This window comes from Rattus rattus, chromosome 2 (assembly GCF_011064425.1).
Source record: "Rattus rattus isolate New Zealand chromosome 2, Rrattus_CSIRO_v1, whole genome shotgun sequence".
Taxonomy (NCBI): Eukaryota; Metazoa; Chordata; class Mammalia; order Rodentia; family Muridae; genus Rattus; species Rattus rattus.
Window position 1 is genome coordinate 179,830,415 of NC_046155.1, and position 22,400 is coordinate 179,852,814.

The 22,400-nt window shown below is 44.1% G+C and overlaps 1 protein-coding gene across 2 annotated transcripts; it reads right to left on the reverse strand.

Moving 5' to 3' along the window:
• Positions 1-233: 233 nt before the first annotated feature.
• Znf667 (zinc finger protein 667) lies at positions 234-20,501 on the reverse strand. Of its 2 annotated transcripts, none has more exons than XM_032894589.1 (5): positions 20,378-20,501; positions 17,197-17,278; positions 15,875-16,001; positions 12,802-12,894; positions 234-3,258 (listed from the first exon to the last, which is right to left on the reverse strand). In XM_032894589.1, exons 2-5 carry the CDS (start codon positions 17,227-17,229, stop codon positions 1,688-1,690), a joined length of 1,824 nt encoding a protein of 607 aa, XP_032750480.1. In that variant the 5' UTR covers positions 17,230-17,278; positions 20,378-20,501; the 3' UTR covers positions 234-1,687. The 2 variants fall into 2 exon arrangements, with proteins under 2 accessions (XP_032750480.1, XP_032750479.1); XM_032894588.1 differs by lacking the exon at positions 20,378-20,501 and adding an exon at positions 19,973-20,066.
• Between the last annotated feature and the right edge of the window lie 1,899 nt (positions 20,502-22,400).

Below are 22,400 nucleotides of genomic sequence, written 5' to 3' on the forward strand. Positions count from 1 at the left end.
CCATGACATAGTTCCTCCAGGAAGGCCTCCCCTGAAATTCTCAGAGCCTCCTACCAGCTGGGAATGATGAACTGTGCTGGACACTTCCTATTCAAACCCCAATGTTTGTGGTCAAAATCAGAACACCTATAAACTTTTCTTAAAATATAAACAAACACTCTAAGCTTTTCTTACAAGAAACAGATGTTCTCTTAAACAGCTTTTGCAGAAGGAAAACATGCAAAAGAGCCTGATTGTATATGACCTAATCATACAAAAGAATTCAGACTTTATTTTTAAATAGCTTACAAAGATTAGAAAAGGAGACACACACACACACAAAAAAAATAAATTGAACGTGTTGGACAGGCCAAAGGAAAACAGCCAGTACCTTAACCTAGGAGTTCTTCCACGAACTAATCAGTTTGAGGTGCTCTATAACACAGGATCACAGACAGGCTGACTTCAGAGAAACTAGGTCCTCGTAGTTCCGCTATAAGCTGGAAGTCCAAGATGAGAATACCAAACTGGTCAGGTTCTGGTGAGGGGTTTTCCTTGTTTTGCAGATGGCCTGCTTGTGTTCTTGCATGGGACAGAAGAAGACAAAGCCTTCTTGTGTGACTGATCAAAGCGTATCAAAAAGGCCCATCCACATCATGACTTCATTAATCTCATTTCAAAATATCACCATATTGAAGAGTTAGGGCTTCAACATATGAGTTTTGGGATGGCACAAATATCCAGACCATGAAAACCCAAACATGTATCTCAAGAGTAATTTTTTGTACAGCAACTGGAAATATTGCATGAAAACACTGTTTACTTATATAAATATAGACGGTTTATTTTCAAGTAAAAAAAGTAAAAAATAGTTTCTCCCTGCTCTGAAGTTCCTCATTTTTCAGTATCTCCTGCCCAAGCCCCCAGCTTGTCTTAAAAAATTTTCTCAGGGTATCTTTTGTGGTATTGACTACTTTTCCACACCCACTGTAGCTACTATTTCTAGCAACCTAAGGACTCACTCTTTTTGTTCTCACCCCAACACAGATCTGTCAGGAGAAAGAGGCACCCTACTTTGCCTGGTTTGCCTGTTAGACTTAATACTCTATTTTCCTGGGACCTCAACTCAGGCTCAAAGCTCCACTACACTAGAAATGAAATGCCAATTGAAAAACACCTTCATTCACAAACCCTGATCCAAAATTCTGAGCATACCTCAGCTGATTTCAGATCTTCACTTCAAAATCCACCGACTACTTTTGTTCTTTGGCTTTCAAAGGGAGAATATTATAACAGCCCCACTTACACAAAACATGTTATAGGCAGATAGTTCCCAATTTATGATTTTTTTTAGCATTACAATAGTACAGAAACAATATCCGTTCAACTAGGAATTGGGTAAAAGTGACCTAGGCGGATGGTACGCAGGATACTAACTCTCACAATGCTGGGCAGCGGGATCAGGCCATGGCTTCCAGAAAGCCATACAGTCAGGAGAGTGAACAACTGGGACTCCACATTACACTGTGCTGCTAAACGATCACATTTGGTAGGTCAGGTATATTAAATATCTGTTTGTCTCAGACGCTTCAACTTACGATGGGTTTATTGGGACATACGTCATCATAAGTCAAGAACACTTACATCCTCCATGTCTCTGAACACTTCTTTGATGTCCTTTTTAGCTTTTGCAGATATAGCGACAGCCTTAGGACATTTCCTCCGAATGTATACTCTGATGTCGAATCAGAGAAGAGCTCCGGCTATATGCCTTACCACATTTGCTACATTCATATGGTTTCTCTGAAGAATGACTTCGCTGATGTCGGATAAGGTCCGAGCCACTACTGAATGCCTTCCCACATTCATTACACTCGTAAGGTTTCTCCCCAGTGTGACTTCTTTCGTGTAGAATGAGGGATATGCGCTGAGTGAAGGACTTCTTACATATTTTGCACACGTAAGGCTTCTCTCCAGTGTGAATTCTTTCATGCTGAGCAAGATGAGCACTCTGGCTGAAGGCTTTCCCACACAGGTCACATTCGTAAGGTCTGTCCTCGCTGTGAATTCTCTTATGTCGGGTAAGAGAGATCCGGTGACTGAAGGCTTTCCCACATTCTTCACACTGATAGGGCTTCTCTCCAGTATGAATTCTTTGATGTTCACTAAGAAATGACTGACGGCCAAAAACTTTACTACACTTATTGCACTTGAAAGGTTTCTCTTCCGAATGGATGTTGAGATGTACTTTAAGGTTTTTCATTCCACCAAACATCTTTCCACATTCCTTGCACTCGATGAGTTTCTTTTTCCTTTTATGGATTTTCTTGTGCTGAATGAAGGATGAAAGGCGATTGCATACCTTCTCACACTTGTTGCACTTAAACTGCTTCTCCCCACTATGAATTCTGAGGTGCAGAATAAGGGTTGAAAGCCGTCCGAAGTCTTTCTGACACTTATCACATTTGTAGGGGTTCCCTGAAGTGTGAGCTCTCTGATGAAGCATTAAGGCTGAGATCCTACTAAAGGACTTCCTGCATTTCCTACACGTAAAAGGGTTTTCTGACTGGCAAGTTCTCTGCCTGAGACTCTGAATTAAGGCCTTACTTTCATGAGTTTTCTTCCCAATACAAATTCTTCTATGTACAAGGACTGGCTTCTTTTTGAAGCCTCTCCCACATGCACTGTATTTTTGTATTCTCTTTTTGTTGTGAATCTTCTTATGAAGTAAAAGGGATGACATCCGGCTGAAGACTTTCTCACATTTTCTGCACTGGTGAATGCTGTCAATAGCGTGATTATTATGGTGTGGACTGAGGGATGGGCATGAATCTGAAGCCTTCTCATGGTGAAAATTTTCCTTTCCATTATGACTTCTTCTATGAATCATCAGAGTTAACTTTTTATTAAAAATGTCCCCACACTTATCACATTCATAGCTTTTATTCTGAGTGTGAACTCTCTGGTGAAGAATGAGAGATAAGATCTGCCTGAAAACTTGTCCACAAGTACTGCACTCATAAGACCTCTCTCCAGTGTGAAAGCCTTGATGGAGTTTAAGAGAAAAGCTTCGAAAAAAGGTTTTCCCACAGCTATTACACTTTAAAGATTTCTTGCCTGAATGCCCTTTCTTGTTTTTTCTTGGGACTGAATTCTTGTTATGTTTTGCCTTCTCTGTGGGAACCTTTTGTGAAGAATCTGGTTTCTTACAGATGCTTGGCCCAGATTTGTTACATTGACTTGGTGGTAACTTCTTGGTCTCATCCTTAGACCCTAATTCTGAAAGACACCAAAAAGTTAGGATTAGTTTTTCTGTAGTGAAGAAATGAAGTTCGTATAATAAAAAAAGGGGTCATTGTAATTAGTGATTATAATGACCCAATGTTAACAAGAAAAATGTGTCTTACCATAGTCCCCATTACTATACTGAGGTCTTGTGGTGATTACTTTTAATCATTGGTGTGACAAAATCCAGGATCACCTAGAAGGAGAGCCTCTGAGGATATCTTAATTATGTTGATTCACTATAGGAGGCACCAATCCCTAGGCTTGGGGTTCCAGAGTGAATAAAAAGAATGTAATTATATTAATACTGTGGGTGGCACCATTCCCTAGGCTTGAGTGAATAAAAAGCAGAAAGCTAGCTGAGCAATGCACACATGAATTAATTCCTCAGCTCTTACCTGTGGCTAAAGTGGCTGCTTCAAGTTCTTGCTGTTTTATCTTTCTCTCAATGATGGAATGTAATCTGGAATTATGAACCAATACATCCTTTCTCCCTTAAGTTGCTTTTTTCTGTGTGTTTAATCGTAGCCACAGGAATTCAGGAATGTTTGAAATTTGAGAATGAATAAGACAATTTTTATGTATATGATGTTTATACCATATGCCACATTTAGCTCTAGACTGTTCATCAGTTAAATGTAACTTACTATATGAAATGTTTACAAAAGGGAATATTTACACAGAAATGTTATGTGGTTACTTGGGACTAATAGTGAAACAGAAATTAACTGTAAATGGGTAAGAGAAATATTACCTGTGTGATAAAAATCATCTAAAACTGGATCATGGAGAAATCAAACTTTGTAAATTAATGGGAAATGGATTACACTCTTTTCTTTTTGAAGAATGAGTTCACTATATTTCTTTCTTTCTTCTTCTTTTGTTTGTTTGTTTGTTCTGTTTTTGTTTTTCAAGACAGGGTTTCTCTGCATATCCTTGGCCATCCTAGAACTTACTCTGTAGACCAGGCTGACCTCAGATTCACAGAGATCCGCCTGCCTCTGCCTCACAAATGCTAGGATTTAAAGGCAGGCAACACCACTGCCCGGCTGGACAATACTTTCAAAGTTACAAATACTAAAAGCATATTCTTGAGTAGCAAATCCTAAAAACCAAGAATATACTAACAATTAGTATTGAGTGGACATTTAAAACAATAAAAACTTTAAACTTAAGAGAAACAGGAAAAAAAACTCCAAGGAAACAGAGTAACATATTAAGCTAAAAAGAATGAATCTATTATTTAAGTGATCAAATTACAGTAGGATGCATTAGTCTGAAAGGCTCAAAATAATTACTTGTGCTGATAACAGTGCTGTCATGCCTGAATTCCAGCAATCAGGAGGCCAAGTCAGGAAGATCCTGAATTCAAAGTTAGCTTAGCACATATGCATATATGCATATGCAGTGTAATAAGATACTGTCTCAAAATTAAAAGAAAAAAGTACCTTTAAAAGAGTTGTTTTTTTCAAATAATAATGTACTTATATAGCATATTGATTATAGACCTTAATTTATTGGGGCACAATAAACAGAGCACAGGCTTTAGAACTGTACTATTCAATATAGTAGCCACTAGTTACAAGTACCAACGGGTACCTAAAATGTAGCTGGTATGATATGGGTCTATTATGTGAGTATAAAATAGATATACAGAAAATTGTGAATGAAGAAGGGCTATGGCCAGCCTGAGCAAGACAAACATGGCTCGAATAGGAGCCCTTCCCCCACTCCATCTCCCATGTAAACCCTTAGACTACATTCCTGAAGCTAGCCCCCAAGGTCTATTCCCTTAACTGGCCACTTCCTCCTCCTGAGGCTGACTACTGAGGTCCAGGTATCAAAGTATTAAAGTGCAGCAATCAAAAGCTGACATTGGCTCACCTAATTAACACGCCCAATTAAACACCTCATCCTAATACAGGGGTTTCCCCCTTTACCTTTATAAACTGTCAGTTGCCTGTGGACCACATCTGTCTCCTCTCTATCCAGAGGCAGTCCTTTGTCTCTCTGGGACAAATACCCTTTCTCCTGATTCTTTGTTCCCTTCCCCTTCTTCCTCATCCTCTGTCTCCTGTTTGTTGTCTCTTATTTCCTGCCCTCTCTTCCTCTGGGGCAAACAAATCTCCTTTGTGCTGAGTAGTTGGTCTTGGTGTGTCCTGTGCCAACACCAAACCTTCTAGTGAAGATATTCCATTCAAAAGGCATGCAGAACATCTCGTATACTATAGTATTTGGGTCATACCAGATTAATAAAATTATTAAAGAGAAGCCCTGCGTGGGTGATGGTAACACCATAAGCACTCTGCAAGAATCTTTTTTTTTAAAGATTTATTTATTTTATGTATATAAGTACACTGTCCCTGTCTTCAGAAGAGGCATCAGATCCCTTTACAGATGGTTGTGAGCCACCATGTGGTTGCTGAGAATTGAACTCAGAACCTCTGGAAGAGCAGTCAATGCTCTTAACCGCTGAGCCATCTCTCCAGCCCACTCTGCAAGAATCTTGATTGCTGACTATCTTTCTATGCCCCGTTGTGTTCTTTAAATTGGATAGCATTGGGCTCACCAAATAGCTCAGCGGGTTAAAGCATCTGCCACCAAGCTTGGCCTGTATTTGACCTCCTGGACCAAGATACAGGACAACCTTCAAGTTGTCCTTTCATCTCCAAATCTGCACTGTGGTGCATGTGCATGTGTGTGTGCAATGTAATTTTTTAAAAAAGATTTATTTTATGTATATGAATACACTGTAGCTGTCTTCAGACACACCAGAAGAGGGCATCAGATTCCTTTACAGATGGTTGTGAGTCGCCATGTGGATGCTGCGGATTGAACTCAGAACCTCTGAAAGAGCAGCTAGAGCTCTTAACCGCTGAGCCATCTCTCCAGCCCTACCATGTGATTTTTTAAAAAATTTAAATGAGGGCTAGAGAGATGGTTCAGTGGTTAAGAGCACTGACTACTCTTCCAAAGGTCCTGAGTTCAATTCCTAGCAACCACATAGTGGCTCATAACCATCTGCAATGATTTTAAAGATCTGTAATTTTTTAAAAAATTTAAATGAAATGAATATAATTGCTACCTGACAGGATTTTTCTGAGAACTATAAATAATAAATATAAATTTTCTGGTCCATACTATCTCCTCCATCTGTTAATTCTAGTGTTCAAACACCTGAGAACTGAAGCTTTTTTAGTTTATTATTGATGTTGAATAATTAAGAACAAAAAGAACAAGACTATTCAAAGGGTCTTCAATTATTGTATTTTAGAAGATGTGAGTCTCTCAACTGCCAACTGTATACCAGAGAGACAAGCCTCTGGGCTTGTGAAGGATTATTTTGATTGGGATAAATGAAGGAAGACCCTCCCATTGTTGGGTGTTGCATAGCATTTTCCTCTATTACAACCATTGATCTGGGAAAGAAATTCATTAAGACACAGGACGTAGGAAAGCAGGAGGATAAAACAGTATGTTGTAAAGGAGGAGCTCATTAAGACATAGGATGTTAAAATGGATGTGAAACATTCCATCCTGCAAAAAAACTCATTAAGATACAGGATGTTCTAAGGAGAGATAAAATCACATTATCTTGCAGAGAAGCTTGTTAAGTTCAGAAAGTAAACATCAAAGGTTTTAGGAAGTTCCTGAAACTGAAAAATACATTAGGCTTCTCCCTCCTGAACATATATATCCAAGCAGTAAAGGTTCCTGAAAGACATTCTCAAACAAAAGAGGCTCAGACTACCTGAGCTACCTGCAAGAGATACTCCCCAACCTCTTAGGTAGACAAGGCAAGTTGTACAGTATGCTCCAGTTTTATAGCCTTTGTGAGCTGTTTCTTGTGTTGTTGTGTAACAGTGTCCTCCAAGATTGAAACATGCCATTCTATTTGGAAGCTCTTTGGGCAGGATGATAAATACCTCAGGAAGTCCCTGAAACTGATCAGATTCACCAGGTCCCCTCCCTGCCAGAGTAAATAATAAAAGCTGAGAGTCCCTTTCAAACAAAGGAAGCTAAACTGCTTTGAAACCAAACCAGCTGCCTGAAAGAAACAGAAACCAGCTAAGCTGCCTGGAAAATCAGAGTCACTGAGAAAGGATGCTCTCCAACCTGTTGAGTTGCCTGTAGGCTATGTGGTATGGTACAGGTTTCCCAGTTTCTGTGAGCTATCACTCATGCTGGGGTGGGCCTGGGTGATGCAGTTGTCTTTCAGTTGTTTCTGCTCCTGTTAAGTAATCCCTCACCCACACTCCTGTTAAGTAACTCCAATAAAACTCATTGATTTATCAAGTTGGATTCTGGTGGTATCCTTAAGTTGGTCTGCCACTGGTTTCCTGTCTGGGGTGAGCAGATGCTTGTCTACCTTGAAGGGACTCTAGCTAGTTTGCGAACATGACTCTGATAGGCCTTGCCCTTCTCCTGTATTTCCTCTGCCTTGCTAAAAACCCTTAGACTACATTCGTAAAGCTAGCCCCCAAGGTCTATTCCCTTATTTGGCCACTTCCTCCTCCTGAGGCTGACTACCGAGGTCCAGCTATCAACTATTGAAGTCCAGCAATCACAAGCCCTCTTTAGCTCACCTAATTAACGTTCCCAATTAAAATTAAACACCTCATCCTAACATATGTTTTTTCTCTTGTACCTTTATAAACCACCAATTCCCTATGTGTCACGTCTGTCCCCTCTCTATTCCGAGGCAGTCCTTTGTCCCTCTGAGACAAAGATCCCTGCCCCCTCCACTTCCACCCCTATTCCTTGCTCCCTTCACCTTCTCCCTTATACTCTATCTCCTGTCTTTGTCCCTTATTCCCTGCCCTGTGTTTCTCTGGGCAAATAAATCTTTGTGCTGAGAACTTGGTCTTGGGGGTCATGAGCCATTACCAATCTCTTACACATCTCTCACCAGAATAGTGTTGGGGTGACACCAAAGGTCCTGGGCTATATAAAAAGAATGTTGAATGAACACAAACATCCATAACTTCTTGACAGTCACAGCTGCCCTTTTGTGGCTGTGTGAATGAAAATGGCCCCACCGGAGTTTCATATATTTTAATGCTTAAATAACAGTTAGTTAATAGGGAAGAGGAGGTGTGGCCTTGTTGGGGTGGGCATGGCCTTGTTGGAGGAGGTATGCTACTAGGGGCCAGCTCTGAGATTCCCAAAGCACACACCAGGCCTAGTCTCTCTGTCTCTCTCTCTTTCTTCCTCTCTGTATGTGTGTATATGTGTGTGTATCTGTCTCTCTGTCAGTCTCTCTGTCTCTGTCTCTCCCTCCCCCCAACACCCTCCTCACTGCTACCTACAGATCAGGATGGTAAAGCTCTCTCAGCTACTGCTCCAGTGACACGACTGTTTGCTTTCTGCCAGGAAGACCATGAACTAACCCTCTAAAACTGTAAGCAAAGCCTCCAATGAAATGCTTTCCTTTACAAAGCTGCCTTGCTGTCTTCACAGCAACAGAACAGTGACTAAGACACCCCTCTCCCTTAAGTTGCTTTCGTCAGAGTATTTTGCCACAATTGACAGAAAGGTGATTAAGAGAGAAGACTAGCCATACATGATTTATCAAAATGTCAGTGTGTGTGACTTTGAAGTTCCAATCCAGCCCTTGCTGGACGCAGTCAATGTACAGTCTAGGACTTCCTCACCTTTCACAAGTCTGCACAGTTCTGAATTGGGAAGCACAGGCTGCTCCATGAGTGCTACGTAAAGAAAATTCCCGCAACTGTCCAATATCTGGTGATAACTATCAAAATTATTATTAGGAGAGACAGAACATTCCGGTAAAGTGAGGAATTAAAGTAACACATCATTTCACAATGAAGCCGCAAGATCAGATCAAACAAGAAGTCTGGCTCCCCAAGGCTCACAGAACACGGTGGAGAAGTGGGTAGAAAAAATGTTAAAAGTCAGGACAGAGAGGAGCCGTGGCCATCGCACTCATGAATTCACTGCAACTGTGGTCACCTGCCCAAGTTGAAGCCAGCAAGATCAGTAAATATTCTAGCAGGCAACACTAAAAAGAACCGGGTGGTTTGCAACAAACAAAACAAACAGAAAGTGGAAGGGGACATACAAGGGAGTGCCAGGGCACTGGGACGGTTGAGCTGCGGGTAGATATTGAAGGGACCTGTACTCGGCACAAGACAGCACAAGAGCAAATTCTCAGCACAAAAGACTTATTTGCCCAGAGGGACAAAAAAGCAGGAAATAAGAGACGAAGACAGGAGACAGACAGAGGACTAGGGAAGAGGGGAAGAAAACAAGGGATAGGGGAACACGTATTTGTCCCAGAGGGACAAAGGACTGCATCCGGATAGAGAGGAGACAGAAGTGGCCCATAGGCAAAAGGCCGTTTATAAAGGTAAAAGGGAAAAACCCCGTGTTAGGATGAGGTGTTTAAATTTAATTGGCTATGTTAATTAGGTGAACCAAAGAGGGCTTTTGATAGCTGGACCTTGGTAGTCAGACACAGGAGGAGGAAGTGGTCAAATAAGGAAATGGATCTTGTAATCTAATTGTTTTTAGCAAGGCAGAGGGAATGGGGGAGAAGTGCAAAGTCTGTCTTGTTTGCCATGCTCGGGCTGGCTAGAGTCCCTTCAGATACTGTATACACGTATAAAACCCTCAAAACATATGTACATATATATACATATACATATATGTGTGTGTATATATACATATATATGATGTTTTTAAAGGAAACTGGAGAATGGAAAGGCGGCTCAGTTGACAGGAGTGTACAGTGCTGTAGAGGATCTAAGCACACGAGCCGGGTAGTTTACAACCACCTAACTGTAGCTTTGGGTGAATCTGATGTCTCTCCCATCTGCTGGTACCTGCACTCATATAAACATATACACATAATAAATAATAAATAAATAAATAGAATTTTGGAATTTATCGTAGAATCCTTCCTGGTTCCAATCTCATTGGCTTTCCTTTATCTACTTTGTCAAGTTCTTGTCTTTTATGTGAGTGTTCATGTAAGGGTAGGTACATGGAGAAGCTGGATGATGGTGTTGAATCTCCTGGAAGTGGGAGATCCCACCCACCAGCAGTGCTAAGACTCAAGCCCAGCTCCTCTGGAAGAGCAGTGAGCTCTCTCAGTCACGAGACCATCTCTCCAGACACTGCCTAATGGCTCCTTCTTTGCATCTTTATGGACTGAGGACTTCTCCTTTTCTTCTAATGAATATTACCACACCCCTTCAGTTCATCTCCCTGTTTCTAAGAAGAGAGTCTGAACCAGAGCAGATGTTAACGTTAAGCCCAGTGATAATCGTGCAAGCCTGGGGACCTTACATCCCTGGAACCTACATAAAGGTGGAAGGAGAGAATCATGTCCTCAAAGCTGTCCTCTGACCTCCACATATACACTGTGGCATGCCCATGCCCACCCAGAGAACAGACAACACACACATATCAAAAACATTTAAAAGCAAATTAAAATAAAATGGGACATATTCCAACTTCTAGAAGGCAGATGCGAGTCTACACACAGCAAGAGAAATCACAGTCAATGCAACGCGTTCGACGATATGAAAAGGGCCTTTGAGGTGCCTCAGCCAGTAAAGGTACTTGCTTCTAAGTCTGGTGGCCTTAGCTTGATTTCTGAGACCCACATGACCGAAGGAGAAAACCAAATCCCGTACAGAACATCCACATACCTATCCACCAGCTGACCCTTAGGTATCCACACACAAAAAGGGAAGAGATAAAACAAAAACAAAATCCCTGGGTTGGAGATATGGCTCGGTGATTAAAACACTTGCTGTATAACCTTAAGAGCCAGAATCTGGATTCCCAGAACCCAGGTAAATGATAGGTTGTCCCTGTGGCCTGTCTGCAGTTCCAGCCTCAGGTCTGTAGACAGGAGACCCAGAGCATGCTGGCTAGCAAAACTAGCTACAATGCTCTGGAGCTCCAGGATTGATTGATAGAGTCTGCCTCAGTGAGAAAGATGGAAGACTAATGAAGCATGATTCCTGACACCAACCTCAGGTCACCAAATGCACCTGCACACTTGTGCCCATGTGCAAACATGCATACATACACATGCTCAATGCATGCACATGTGTGTGTGACACATACACACATGCACATACAGAGAGAGAGACAGAGAGAGACAGAGACAGAGAGAGACAGAGAGACAGAGGGAGAGAATGGAAAAAGAAAAAAAGTTTAAAGTATAGCCTATAACCAAACAGAAAACAAGGAAGAAATAAAATATACTTCGGGATAGAATGGAAAAATGTTTTTGTTTTGTTTTTAGTTTTCTTAGTTTTGCTGTTGTTGTTGTTGTTTGTCTGTTTTGGTTTCTTGAGACAGAGTTTCACCATGTAACTCTGGTTGGCCTGAACTCACCAGGCTGATCTTAAACTCACAGAGGTCCACCTGCCTCTGTCTCCTTCTACTGGGATTAAAGGCGTGTGCCACCCCATCGGGGCAACATCTTCTCTTTTTAGAAGAAAATAAATAATAGTAGTAACTGCTCCCATGTTGAGGCATAGAGATGCGGCTTCCTAACAGGGTCAAGTAAGGACTGGTGACAGGTGCATGTAGGGGCTGGAATGCTGCCCTTGAGAAGAAAATGTTTTTCTCATTTGGCCTTAAACTGCGTCTTGTTTCTGTGGAAGCGGTTCTCATGCTAATAGGAAGAGGGGTGATTTGTTATGTGAATATTTTGAGAAGAAGCCTTTGTTTAGTCTTGCCTCAGATGTTCCTGGTATCCTGGGAATAATGATCTTATGGTATATTGCCAAAATGGAAATTGAAGTAATGCATATTCATATCTATATAAGGATTAATAAAGCTTGTAACTGCATGCAGTTGCTTCTGCCTTGGCTCTGCATCCCCTGTGTCCTGGTGGTGTGCGACCATACCCAGGGCCCCCAACGCACTAGACATTGACACTTTGTTCCTCAGGGCCTGTGACTTTTGAGCAAGGTTCAATGTATGCAAGATTCAATGTGATCTGGGGTATTAAAGGGAAGGAGGGGGTTTTAGAGTGAGAGTAAGAGAGATAAGAAGAGAAGATTGGAGGAGGGAAGAGGAGGGAGAGGGAGCACTCCATGGTGACTGCCTCTGAGCCATGAGCTGGATAGCTGGGAGACCACAGGAACCTTTTCCTCAAAATCCCCAGAATAGCCACTAAAGAACACTGTCAACCACAGGAAATGGCTGACGTCTTATAAATATTTCAAGGAGTACTAGGATACATGGTGAGGGGCCTTGGGATTCAATCAGGTTTTGGGGTTGAATCCTTTGGCTGGGATTAGTGTCCTTACAGTGTTCCTTCGTCCTTTCTACCCTGTGACAACACAGTATAAAGGCCACATCTATGAGTCTAGCTGAGCCTGGCTCATCCTTAGATACTCTATCTGCTAGAGTCTTCCTCTTAGACTTCCCAACACTTAGGACCGTGTATGATAAATTTCTACTGTTTACCAATAGCCCAGTGTTTGTACTGCTGTGGCACCTTCCGCAGCTTGAATGACAAAACTTAGGCCTTGGTTCTCAGTCACTCACCAGGACCCCGGCGCTTTCTTGATGGCTCCACCATCCATGGTGCTTTCCCTTTCTCCAACAAGGCGATGATATTTGGCCTCCGGCAGGCAAGTCCTACACATGGGACAAATACCCATCATTAAGTGGACACCACTGAAATCAGAGCCAAGTCCTGTGTTAATAAAATGTGGGTTCCTCCTCACAGTGGGAATACACTGTGATGTAGGGATACAATGTGAGAGGCAACTGCAGAAATGGGGGATGGCAGGAGTAAGGGTAGATATGGTGATGTCCTTTTCTATTTGTGTGTGTGACGGGGTGAGGGGGATAAGGTTTCGAAACAGGGTTTCACTGTGTAACCCTGGCTGCCTTGGAACTTGCTCTGTATACCAGGCTGGCCTTGAACTCACAGAGATCTGCCTGCCTCTGCCTTCTGAGTACTGTGATCGAAGCCATGTGCCCTGAGAACATAGTTATTTCTAAGAGAAGTAGATTCATGATTCCTGGCGCTCAGCTCCTAAAAACTTGGGCCCTCCCAAGTGGTGACTTTCATATATTAACAAGATAGCAGGTGCACATGAGCTCCTCAAAATCAGCCAGAGAAATCGACAGTGATTATAACTTTGCCCTCCATCCTGTCTCCTAACTTCACAAGAGGGCTGGCAAATCAAATCAATTCCTGACCCATCGATCAAACCAGTATATTTATGAGCCTAAAGGAAGGGTTCAGGGAGCATCAAGGTTGCTGAACACATGGGGACGAGGGAGGGCCTGGAGACTGGCGCTCTTTTCTCCCAATCTCTCCTGATTAATCTCTTCATCTGCAGCCTCTACAGCATCTTGTATGCTGAGTTAGCAAACTTGAAGCATACACCTCGAGTCCTATCAAACCTGGGAGAGGGCAGTTTGTGGGAACCTCCAACCTACAGTTAGTTGGGACCTTCAGAGGCCTGGACTTGTGAATGGTGTCTGTGGTAGTTTGAATATGCTTGGCCTAGGGAGTGGCACTATTAGGACGTGCGACCTTGTTGAAGGAAGTGTGTCACTGTGGGGGTGGGTTTTAGGACCCTCCTCCTAGCTGCCTGAGGACAGTCTTCTCCTAACAACCCTTAGATCAAGGTATAGAACCCTCAGCTCCTCCTGTGCTGATGCCTGCCTGGATGCTGCCATGCTCCTGCCTTGATGATAATGAACTGAACCTCTGAACCTGTAAGCCAGCTCCAATTAAATAAGAGTTGCCTTGGTCGTGGTGTCTGTTCATAGCAGTAAAACCAAAACTAAGGCAGAATCTGAGGTAGGGAGAGCCCTGGGACAATGAGTCCTTAATGTGTGGCTCTGACACTGACCCAGGCAGGGAGTGCCAGCTTGACAATGCCAGCTTGACAGTCAAGTAAGAACCATTTGGTTTGGGGTAACCTCCTGCCCTGGTATCAGCGTGTTCTGGGCTTGAGTGGTCACGTGTGAGAGCTGGCTTTAACTTTTCATATGGAGAAGGTGAAAGCTAAGTTTTATATACAGTAGAGTTACTTAATCTAACTCTATAAAATAAATTAATTTTCTGAACATAGGGTCAGGTGCTTCTGGCACAAGGTCTTCCGCTATCATCGTTCAGGTCTAAAACACTCATTCTATGGTCCATTGGGATGTCGGAACTCCATTCAAGGTTCTGAGGCCGAAGCATATATGTATTTAAAAAGCGAGTACTACATACATTACTGTACATTACACGTTAAAGTAGTTATAATTGTCACACACACACACACACACACACACACGCACGCACGCACGCACGCACGCACACATGCACACGCACATGCACACACAGCAACTTGGGTCCATTGAGGATTTACAAAGTTAAAGAGTTTGACTTTACATGGCCTCAAGTTCTGCAATCTAAAGGTGCCCTTGGCCAGTTGGGGTTCTATTTCAATTTCCAGTATGACACCCCTGTTCACAGAACACATCTCATATAAGCAGACCAGACAGCACACCACCCTTCTCTTTCAGAAATCTGAATTCCAGCTTTGCAAGTCTCTTCCTTTCAGCCCTAAAAGGCCATCGGTTCTTCCCTTTCTTGCCACAGTCTTCGAGCTGCATGGTAGCTGCATCCCTGTCCCCACCTCTGTGTTAAATCCACATTCAAGTTCGCCTCTTCACACCTGTCGACTCCCTGTAGCACATTCTTTCTAAACAACGGTGAAAAGAATACCATGGCGGGGGGGACTGGAGAGACGGCTCTGAGGTTAGAAGCAATGGCTGTTATGCAGAGGACCTGGGTTTGAGCCCTAGCATGTACACAATGACTTACAATTGCCTGTGACTGTGGTTGCAGGGGATCTGATGCTCTCTTCTGGCCTCCATAGGTATCAGGCATGCACACAGTGTGCATACATACATGCAGGCAAAATACTCATACACATAAAATACATACATCATAAAAAAGTGCGGTCTCCATATGACCCACCTTATTTATAAATATATAACCAAGGGAAATAAAAGCATATGCTGCAAAACCTATTTGTGAATGCTCACCATGGTAATTCATTAAAAGTAGAGCAACATAAACACCCAATGGTTAACGAAAGATGAACTCTAGCCATACGATGTAACTGTTCATTAATACACCAGAATAAAGAACAGATATGTGCAGCAACAGTTGCAAACCTCAAAATGCTATACTAAATGAGAACAAGTCATACAGTCATGACTCCGTCTGTATACGAGGCTCAGATGAACAAACACAAAGAGACAGGATGTTGGCCAGGGATTTCCCACTCCCATACGATATACAGACACCGGCAACGACGTGCTCTTGACTGCCAGGTTTCACTGGGGAGTAATGAAAAAGGTTCCAAAACTGATCGTGGTAACTGGTGTCTAACTCTGTGACTACAGTAAAAACCCAACCGACTGTGTAATTCAGAAACAGACACAGACACACACACACACACACACACACACACACACACTTTTTAAAAAGTGTACACAACTTCCATTTTCCTGAAAAGACCCTAACTCATACATGCCCTTCACAGGTTGGTTCTGAATTACTGACTGGGGCTGGGATTAGGGAGTGTGGGCCATGACACCTTACCAACTGAGACCAGATTGTGATAGTTCTCCAACATGACATCTTCGTACAAATCCTTCTGATTGGGACTCAGCCATTCCCATTCTTCCTGTGAGAAGTAGATGGCTAAGTCCCCAAAAGTCACTGGTGCCTGAAATGAAAGAAAATTACAAGTCTCTTCAACTATGAACTTCAAAAGTGCTTTCTGCATGACTGGAGAAAAACGATGACTATAGGAGGCATGTCATGACAGGGGTTCTGAGACCAATAAAAAGCAGAGGTATTTAATAATTTAATAGCATGTAACAGAATAATGTAATAAGATAATGAAACTGTTGTTAAAGGCCATGCTGCTTAAAAAAAAAAAAAAAAACAGCAATTTGGACTTACTGGTTTTTATAGTGGAGACATTTTTTTTCTCTGAGTACCTAACTTTACTGGTTCACTCAGTAATCACCTTTAGTAGTGGTAAGACACTGCCAAGAGGATTGTAGTAATACTACGAATGAGGGAACTAAGACCTAGAGAAGTGAGGTAAATTATTGCAGTCTCACATAATTACTAAGTAATGGAGCTGGCATTCAATCGTACAGTCTGGCTCCTTCCAAATTAAAATCCATTCTTTAATCCTGTTATGAATGGAACACGATAACAGGATGATGGTGTGTGTGTGTGTAGATGGTGTGTGTGTGTGTATGGGGTGGGGGATAGCAGTACACGTTCATTTGAGTGTGAGCATGTGTAAGGGTGCACACATGCCAAGCAGATGGAGGACCGGGGTCGATCAACTGTTCTCCACCTTGTTTTTTGAGACAGGGTTTCCCGCTGAATCTGGAGCTTCAGAGAGCTACCTCTCTCTACCTCCCAGCAGTGGGATTATAGCTGGATATTATAGACCTGACCTTTATTTCTTTTTTTTTCTGACCTTTTTGTTTTACATTTATTTCCTTATTTATGGGTGTATGGTGCAAGGTGGATGTCAGAGGACAATCTGGAGGAGAAGTCAGTTCTCTCCGACCACAATGTAAGTCTTGGGAATCAACCTCGGATGACCAGGCTTGGTGGATGGTGCCTTTATCTGCTGAGCCATCTCACTGGTCAGCGCCTAGCTTTTAAATATAGGGATCCTAACTTGATTCCCCTGCTTGAATGGCAAGCACTTTACTGCCATCTTCCCCAGCTCCAGGAAAACTTATATAGAGTAACTAGGTCCCACTCTGGGTTGGCTATTGGTATTTCTTCCATGAAAATGGGTATGGGGAGCTGGGGGGGAAGGGGCGCAGGTACACAATGTGAAAATAAACTGTGTGGGACCATAAAGACCCAGGGTTACAGTCACCACTTGCCTTGGATTTTGATTTCCCTCGGGCTGCAGGCATTCTTTCCTCCCAGCTTTGACGGTCCACATTCAGAGACTGAGACCGAGAGCTAGCAGAAAAGACAGATCACGAAGCTCAATGGCCTTCGAGCGTGGTCCTGAAGTCTCCGGTCGCCAATCACCTGTCCCAGGCCAAGGCACCCGAAATAAGCCCCACCCCCCACCCCCACTAAAGTCAGGAAGGGGCAAGGAGAGAATATCACACGACACTGTCTGTTCGGACGATCACAGTAGGCTCATGGCCAGACACCGATAAAGAAAGTACAGACACCTGGCAGCCACCTGACGGCGGGTGACTGCAGGTGCCGGGAGCTGTACTGAGAGTCAAAGCCGGAAAGTTCCTGATCCCATGTACCATTCATTCAGGGCATAGTGATTTAGGGTCAAAAGCAGGAATCCTAACTATTTCGTTCGCCACTCCCAGAGCTACCATACCCAGAGAAGCTGCATAACAAGAAGCAGGCGCTGGAGCTGGGCATGGAGCTCAGCTGGTAGAGTGAGGTGGCCTAGCATGCACTCAGTCCGGATTCCACATCCAACATAACACAAACTAGGCATGGTGGCACATGCCTACCCTAAGGGGTAAAACAAGGCATAGGGGACCAGAGAGAGAGAAAGCCTCTCTGCAGGAGCTGAGAAAGGCCTCTCTCAGGAGGTAGCAGTGAGCTGAAGTCTGAATGTAATAAGCACGTGAGCCACAAGGTACAGGGAAGACAACTGTCTAGGTACAGCCAAGGCCCTGTGCTAAGCATGGGCTTGAGGTGTAGAGAGATCTAACAAGGCTATGTGCGGCCAGGGGTGGGAGGGCTTGAGGTGGGGGTGGCACAGGTCCTTAATCCCAGCCAGGGCTATACAGAGAAACCTCCCTCCCACCTGGATGTCCTACCTACTACCCCACCCCCACCTCCCCTCCCACCCCCACCCTCTGGCAAAAAAAAAAAAAAAAAAAAAAAAGGCTATGTGCTAAGACAGTAAGGTGAGGAAGGTTGGTGGAATCAGGTCAGGAAGGAGGCGGTGAGCAGTTTCTGTGATAAGATTACTGGGGGAAAGGTGAGAGGAACTGAGCAGGAGAGAGACTAATCAGACTTTTCTACTTAACAAAACTTGGAGGTGGCTACGTGGCATAAAAACGGCTTTGGTGACTGTGGAGAAAGCAAGCAGTGTCAGTCATTAGGCAGCTATATCAAAACTGTGGGCAAAATGTGGCCAGGATAGACTAAGGAACCCTCTTTACCCATGTGCTACAAGAGTCTCCATCCCGAATTTAAGAAGTAGTACCCGACATTTTTTTTTTTTTTGAGACAGTCTGACTGTGTAGCCCTGTCTTGGAAATCTATTTGTAGACCAGGCTAGACTTGAATTCACAGAGATCCACCAATCAATCCACCTTCCTCTGTCTCCCAAGTGCTATTGTGTGTTAGCATTAAAGGGCCCTTTGTGCCCAATCCCCAATGCCCCTCCATTGAAGCTCTCAAGCTATCCTGATAAGGAAGACACCCAACAGGTTCCACAGGGTGCACCTTTCCCTCAGGACCATACTTGGGCAGACACCAAGAAGCCAGATGCTTGCCTAAGGGTAAAAGGAGTATGTGTGTGGGGGGGTGGGGGATGCACCACTGCTCAAACCAGAACCTCTGCTAGAGGTGAAAGACAGCCAAATTCCAAATGCAGAATTCACCACTACAATCCTACCTGTACACAGGACAACAGCACAACACAAAACCTCCACTCTCAGCACTACAACAAAGGCCAGACTCTACACTGCACTCAGTATGTCTCAGGCATTATACAAGGCATTTCATCTGTATAATTTCGTATTCCATTTAGCCTTTCCATCAACACTCTGATGGGCACCATTTATCCCTTTGTACAAAAGGAAAAGTCTCATCCTTAACAGGTTCAGTTTCCCAGAGTAGGCCATCACATCTCCTCTGCTAGAGGAGCCCGTTGCCATGGTAACAAATGAGATGAGGCACAATCAATCACACACTGGCACACACTCACAAAGCCACTGTCATCTGGTGGCTCACAGTATCTCTAGACTTTGATAAATAATTTCATCAGCCTCTCTCTCTCTCACACACACACACACACCCACACACACACACAAACACACACGCAAACACTCTCACACCCGCACAGCTAGGAACAAAAGAGATGCTCAGAATTGTTTGCCCACACCCTCGGCCCCCTCCAGCATGCGGTGGCTTCCTTTTCCCACTATGCCACTAATCAGTTCCTGTACAGTCACCTGTTCCTGGGCCCCACGGGCCGAGTGCCCCCCTCCACCTCCATCATTCTGTCACACTCACACACAAGTACAACCGAGATTCTCAGAACTCTGTTCCTACAACCACTAGCGGCCCCTTCCTGTGGTGTCTTCCTTTATACAAGTCATATCACGCAGTTGGTTGTATTCGCACCTGTTTCTTGACAGGCCTAGTCAGTCTCCGTGTGTGTGTGTCTGTCTCTCCCTCCATTTCTCTCTGCCACATACACACACGTGGAGTCGTCTGAAGGATTCTCATACTGTGTCCACCGGACAAGACACGCTGAGCGTACACGAAGCTTCAGGCGTGCACACAAATCAACTCAGATCACCAGAACGACCCAAGCAAACAGGTCTCTCTTTTTCTCTCTCTCCCCTTCTCTCTCACACACACAAACACACGCACAAACACGCACACAGACACACACGCCATTCATTATTTCCACCGACGGCTCGCGGTCACCAGACCTCTCACCTATCTCCCTACAGCGTCCTCCGTCTCACAGCTGCCACAGAACTGCCAGCAACAGAGCCCCCGCGCCTGCGCACTCGCCTGCCCGACCCGCAGGGATCCCTTCGGGGCCTCTCCCCCCTCGCCCCGCCCCTCGATCAAGACGTAGGTCAGTACGGCCCCGCCCCCAGGGCTTCCCCGGGAGCGTGGAGCCACGCCTCCTGACGCACAACTGGACGCTGCTCTCCCCGGGCCCCAGAGACAGCGCGAAGCCACGCCCTTAATAATTTGCATAGAGGGCGCAGAGGGCGGGGCTCTTCTGCGGACCCGTGTGTGTGCGCTAAGCGCTTTTCTAAGGGGTACCAACAAGCTAGTTAACATCCACACAGCATTCCTCTATTCCCGGGTGCTTCTTCTAGCGCTCCACACCTTGGGCTCACTTGGCTTCCACGCGTCTCACGCCGTGCGCAACCGCGAGCTTGTAACGCCAACCTCCGGCTTTGGTCAGGGACTATGGATGTCCACGCCCAGAACCTGAAGGAAGGGCGTTTTCCCTCTGGTTGCCTGTCTGGAAACCTTTTGACCCTGAAAGAGGACAGATTTTCTTCAGTGGCTGTTCAGAAGTCCATGGGGAAATGATGGCCACGTGAGGAAGAAGAGGAGCGTTCTACCTTGGAGTCTGATTGAAGACTCCAGAGCACATTCATCACTGCTTATTAATAATGCTTTACTTCCTACCAAGCTGTAAACCTGAAATTTTCTAGGAATCTCAGTAGAAATCCCACTTAAAGGGGTAAGGCCAGCCCTAAACCTCTTGAGCAACCCTAATGTTTTCTGGTTCTACTATATCAGATTATAACTCCATTCAAGTCACTTCCAGAACCAACTCACATCTCACCAAGGAGAAAGGGGCTGGGGGTGATACTTGAGGGAACTCTAGGCTCAGTGAAGGACAAGGAATGACTGGGGTCACACAGCAATCTCGACACCAGACCCTGTTGTGGCATCCCTTAGCAAGAATAGTCATTGGTGTGTTCACAGTGAAATGCTGCCAGCCACACAATTCAGTATATCCAACCAGAGCAAAACAAATGCCTAGAGAAAGGGAAATGACTTATTTAGTCAAGACAGTGATGAATGTCAACCATGACATCTGAATGGTCAATGTGTGAGGAAACACCGTTCTTAAGATTCCATAGCTCAGGGGTTGGGGATTTAGCTCAGTGGTAGAGCACTTGCCTAGCAAGCGCAAGGCCCTGGGTTCGGTCCCCAGCTCCGAAAAAAAAAAAAAGAAAAGAAAAGAAAAAAAAGATTCCATAGCTCTCCCAACAGCACTACTGAGCAAATACTGCAATTTCATTCTACCAATGGTAAAACTGAGGTTTCAAGCATGTGGGCCTTACCTGAGGCCCCAGAAATAGGAAGGGGAGGGGAGCACAAAACTTAAATTCTACACATCATTTCTTTAAATGGGGAAACCAAGAGGGAGTAAAAGGGCCCCAACCCAAGAATAAGGTGGGAATCCCCAAAAAAGAAGTGCGGCTCAGATTCTCATAACCCTTTCAAAGTTGTTGCATCCAAGAGAAACCACGATGTTACCAGCAAAATAATGCATTCATTATCTTGGAGACCAGAAAGGAGGAGACTAAATGTTGCATTCACTTCCCAGTGAATGAAAAAAAAAAATAAAATAAAATAAAAGGAAAGGAAAGGAAAGAACATGACTGTTCCTAGGTATGATATAGGAGAAGGTTTATATAAAAGGGAGACAAAATCAGAGGCAAGGATGTCTGAGAGAGTCCAAAGTGAGTACCACCCTAAGCCATATGAGGAGAGGGAGGAGGGGAGAGAAGAGGGCTCACCCAAGAGGCCAGGAGGCTAAAGAGAGTAGGTGAAAGGACTAGGTAACAAAAATGATTGGATCGTATAGGGAAGAAGAGCTGGGGGAAGGGTAGTCCAACCCATGGGCTGGAGAAGTTTAGGGTAGACAGCAGAGTATGCCTGCTCTGAGATAGGTATAGACTGAGAGTTGTGGGAGAAGCTGGTGGCCAGGTCCCCTTTAATATCTTAAGTAGGCACCTTTGTACAGGGTTTGAAACTTAACACCCAGGAGATCTCTTGAGACCTCAGGAATGTGCCTAACACGGCTTGCATGCTCAGACTAGCCTCTCCTGTCATACTCGCAACTGTCCAGCTGATCCAGAGGAAATGAGGAGAGGGCACGCCTCAATACACTTATGCCACCCTGAAATGTGTCCTTTTGTCTACTGGAGATGGAAGGATACAAGACCGGGGAAGGGGTTTAGGGAGAAGACCAGCCGCGGAGCAAGGAGCAAACCATAAAAAGAAATTGTATGAAAAAGGCCATAAAGAAACTTAGAACTTGTATATTAATATTTTAAAAAGAATTAAAATGAAGAAGTGAAGGGACGAAGGGACGGAGGGAGGGGGG

Bases quoted from the DNA above. Each gene is read 5' to 3' on its own strand.
- Znf667 (XM_032894589.1), bottom strand. From the start codon at position 17,229: ATGCCTGCAGCCCGAGGGAAATCAAAATCCAAG. The intron at 16,002-17,196 runs GCAAGTGGTGAC...CTTTCATTTCAG, and splicing joins GAGGGAAATCAAAATCCAAG to GCACCAGTGACTTTTGGGGA. The intron at 3,259-12,801 runs GTGAGTGACTGA...GGTGTCTTTCAG, and splicing joins AAGAAAGCGCCGGGGTCCTG to AATTAGGGTCTAAGGATGAG.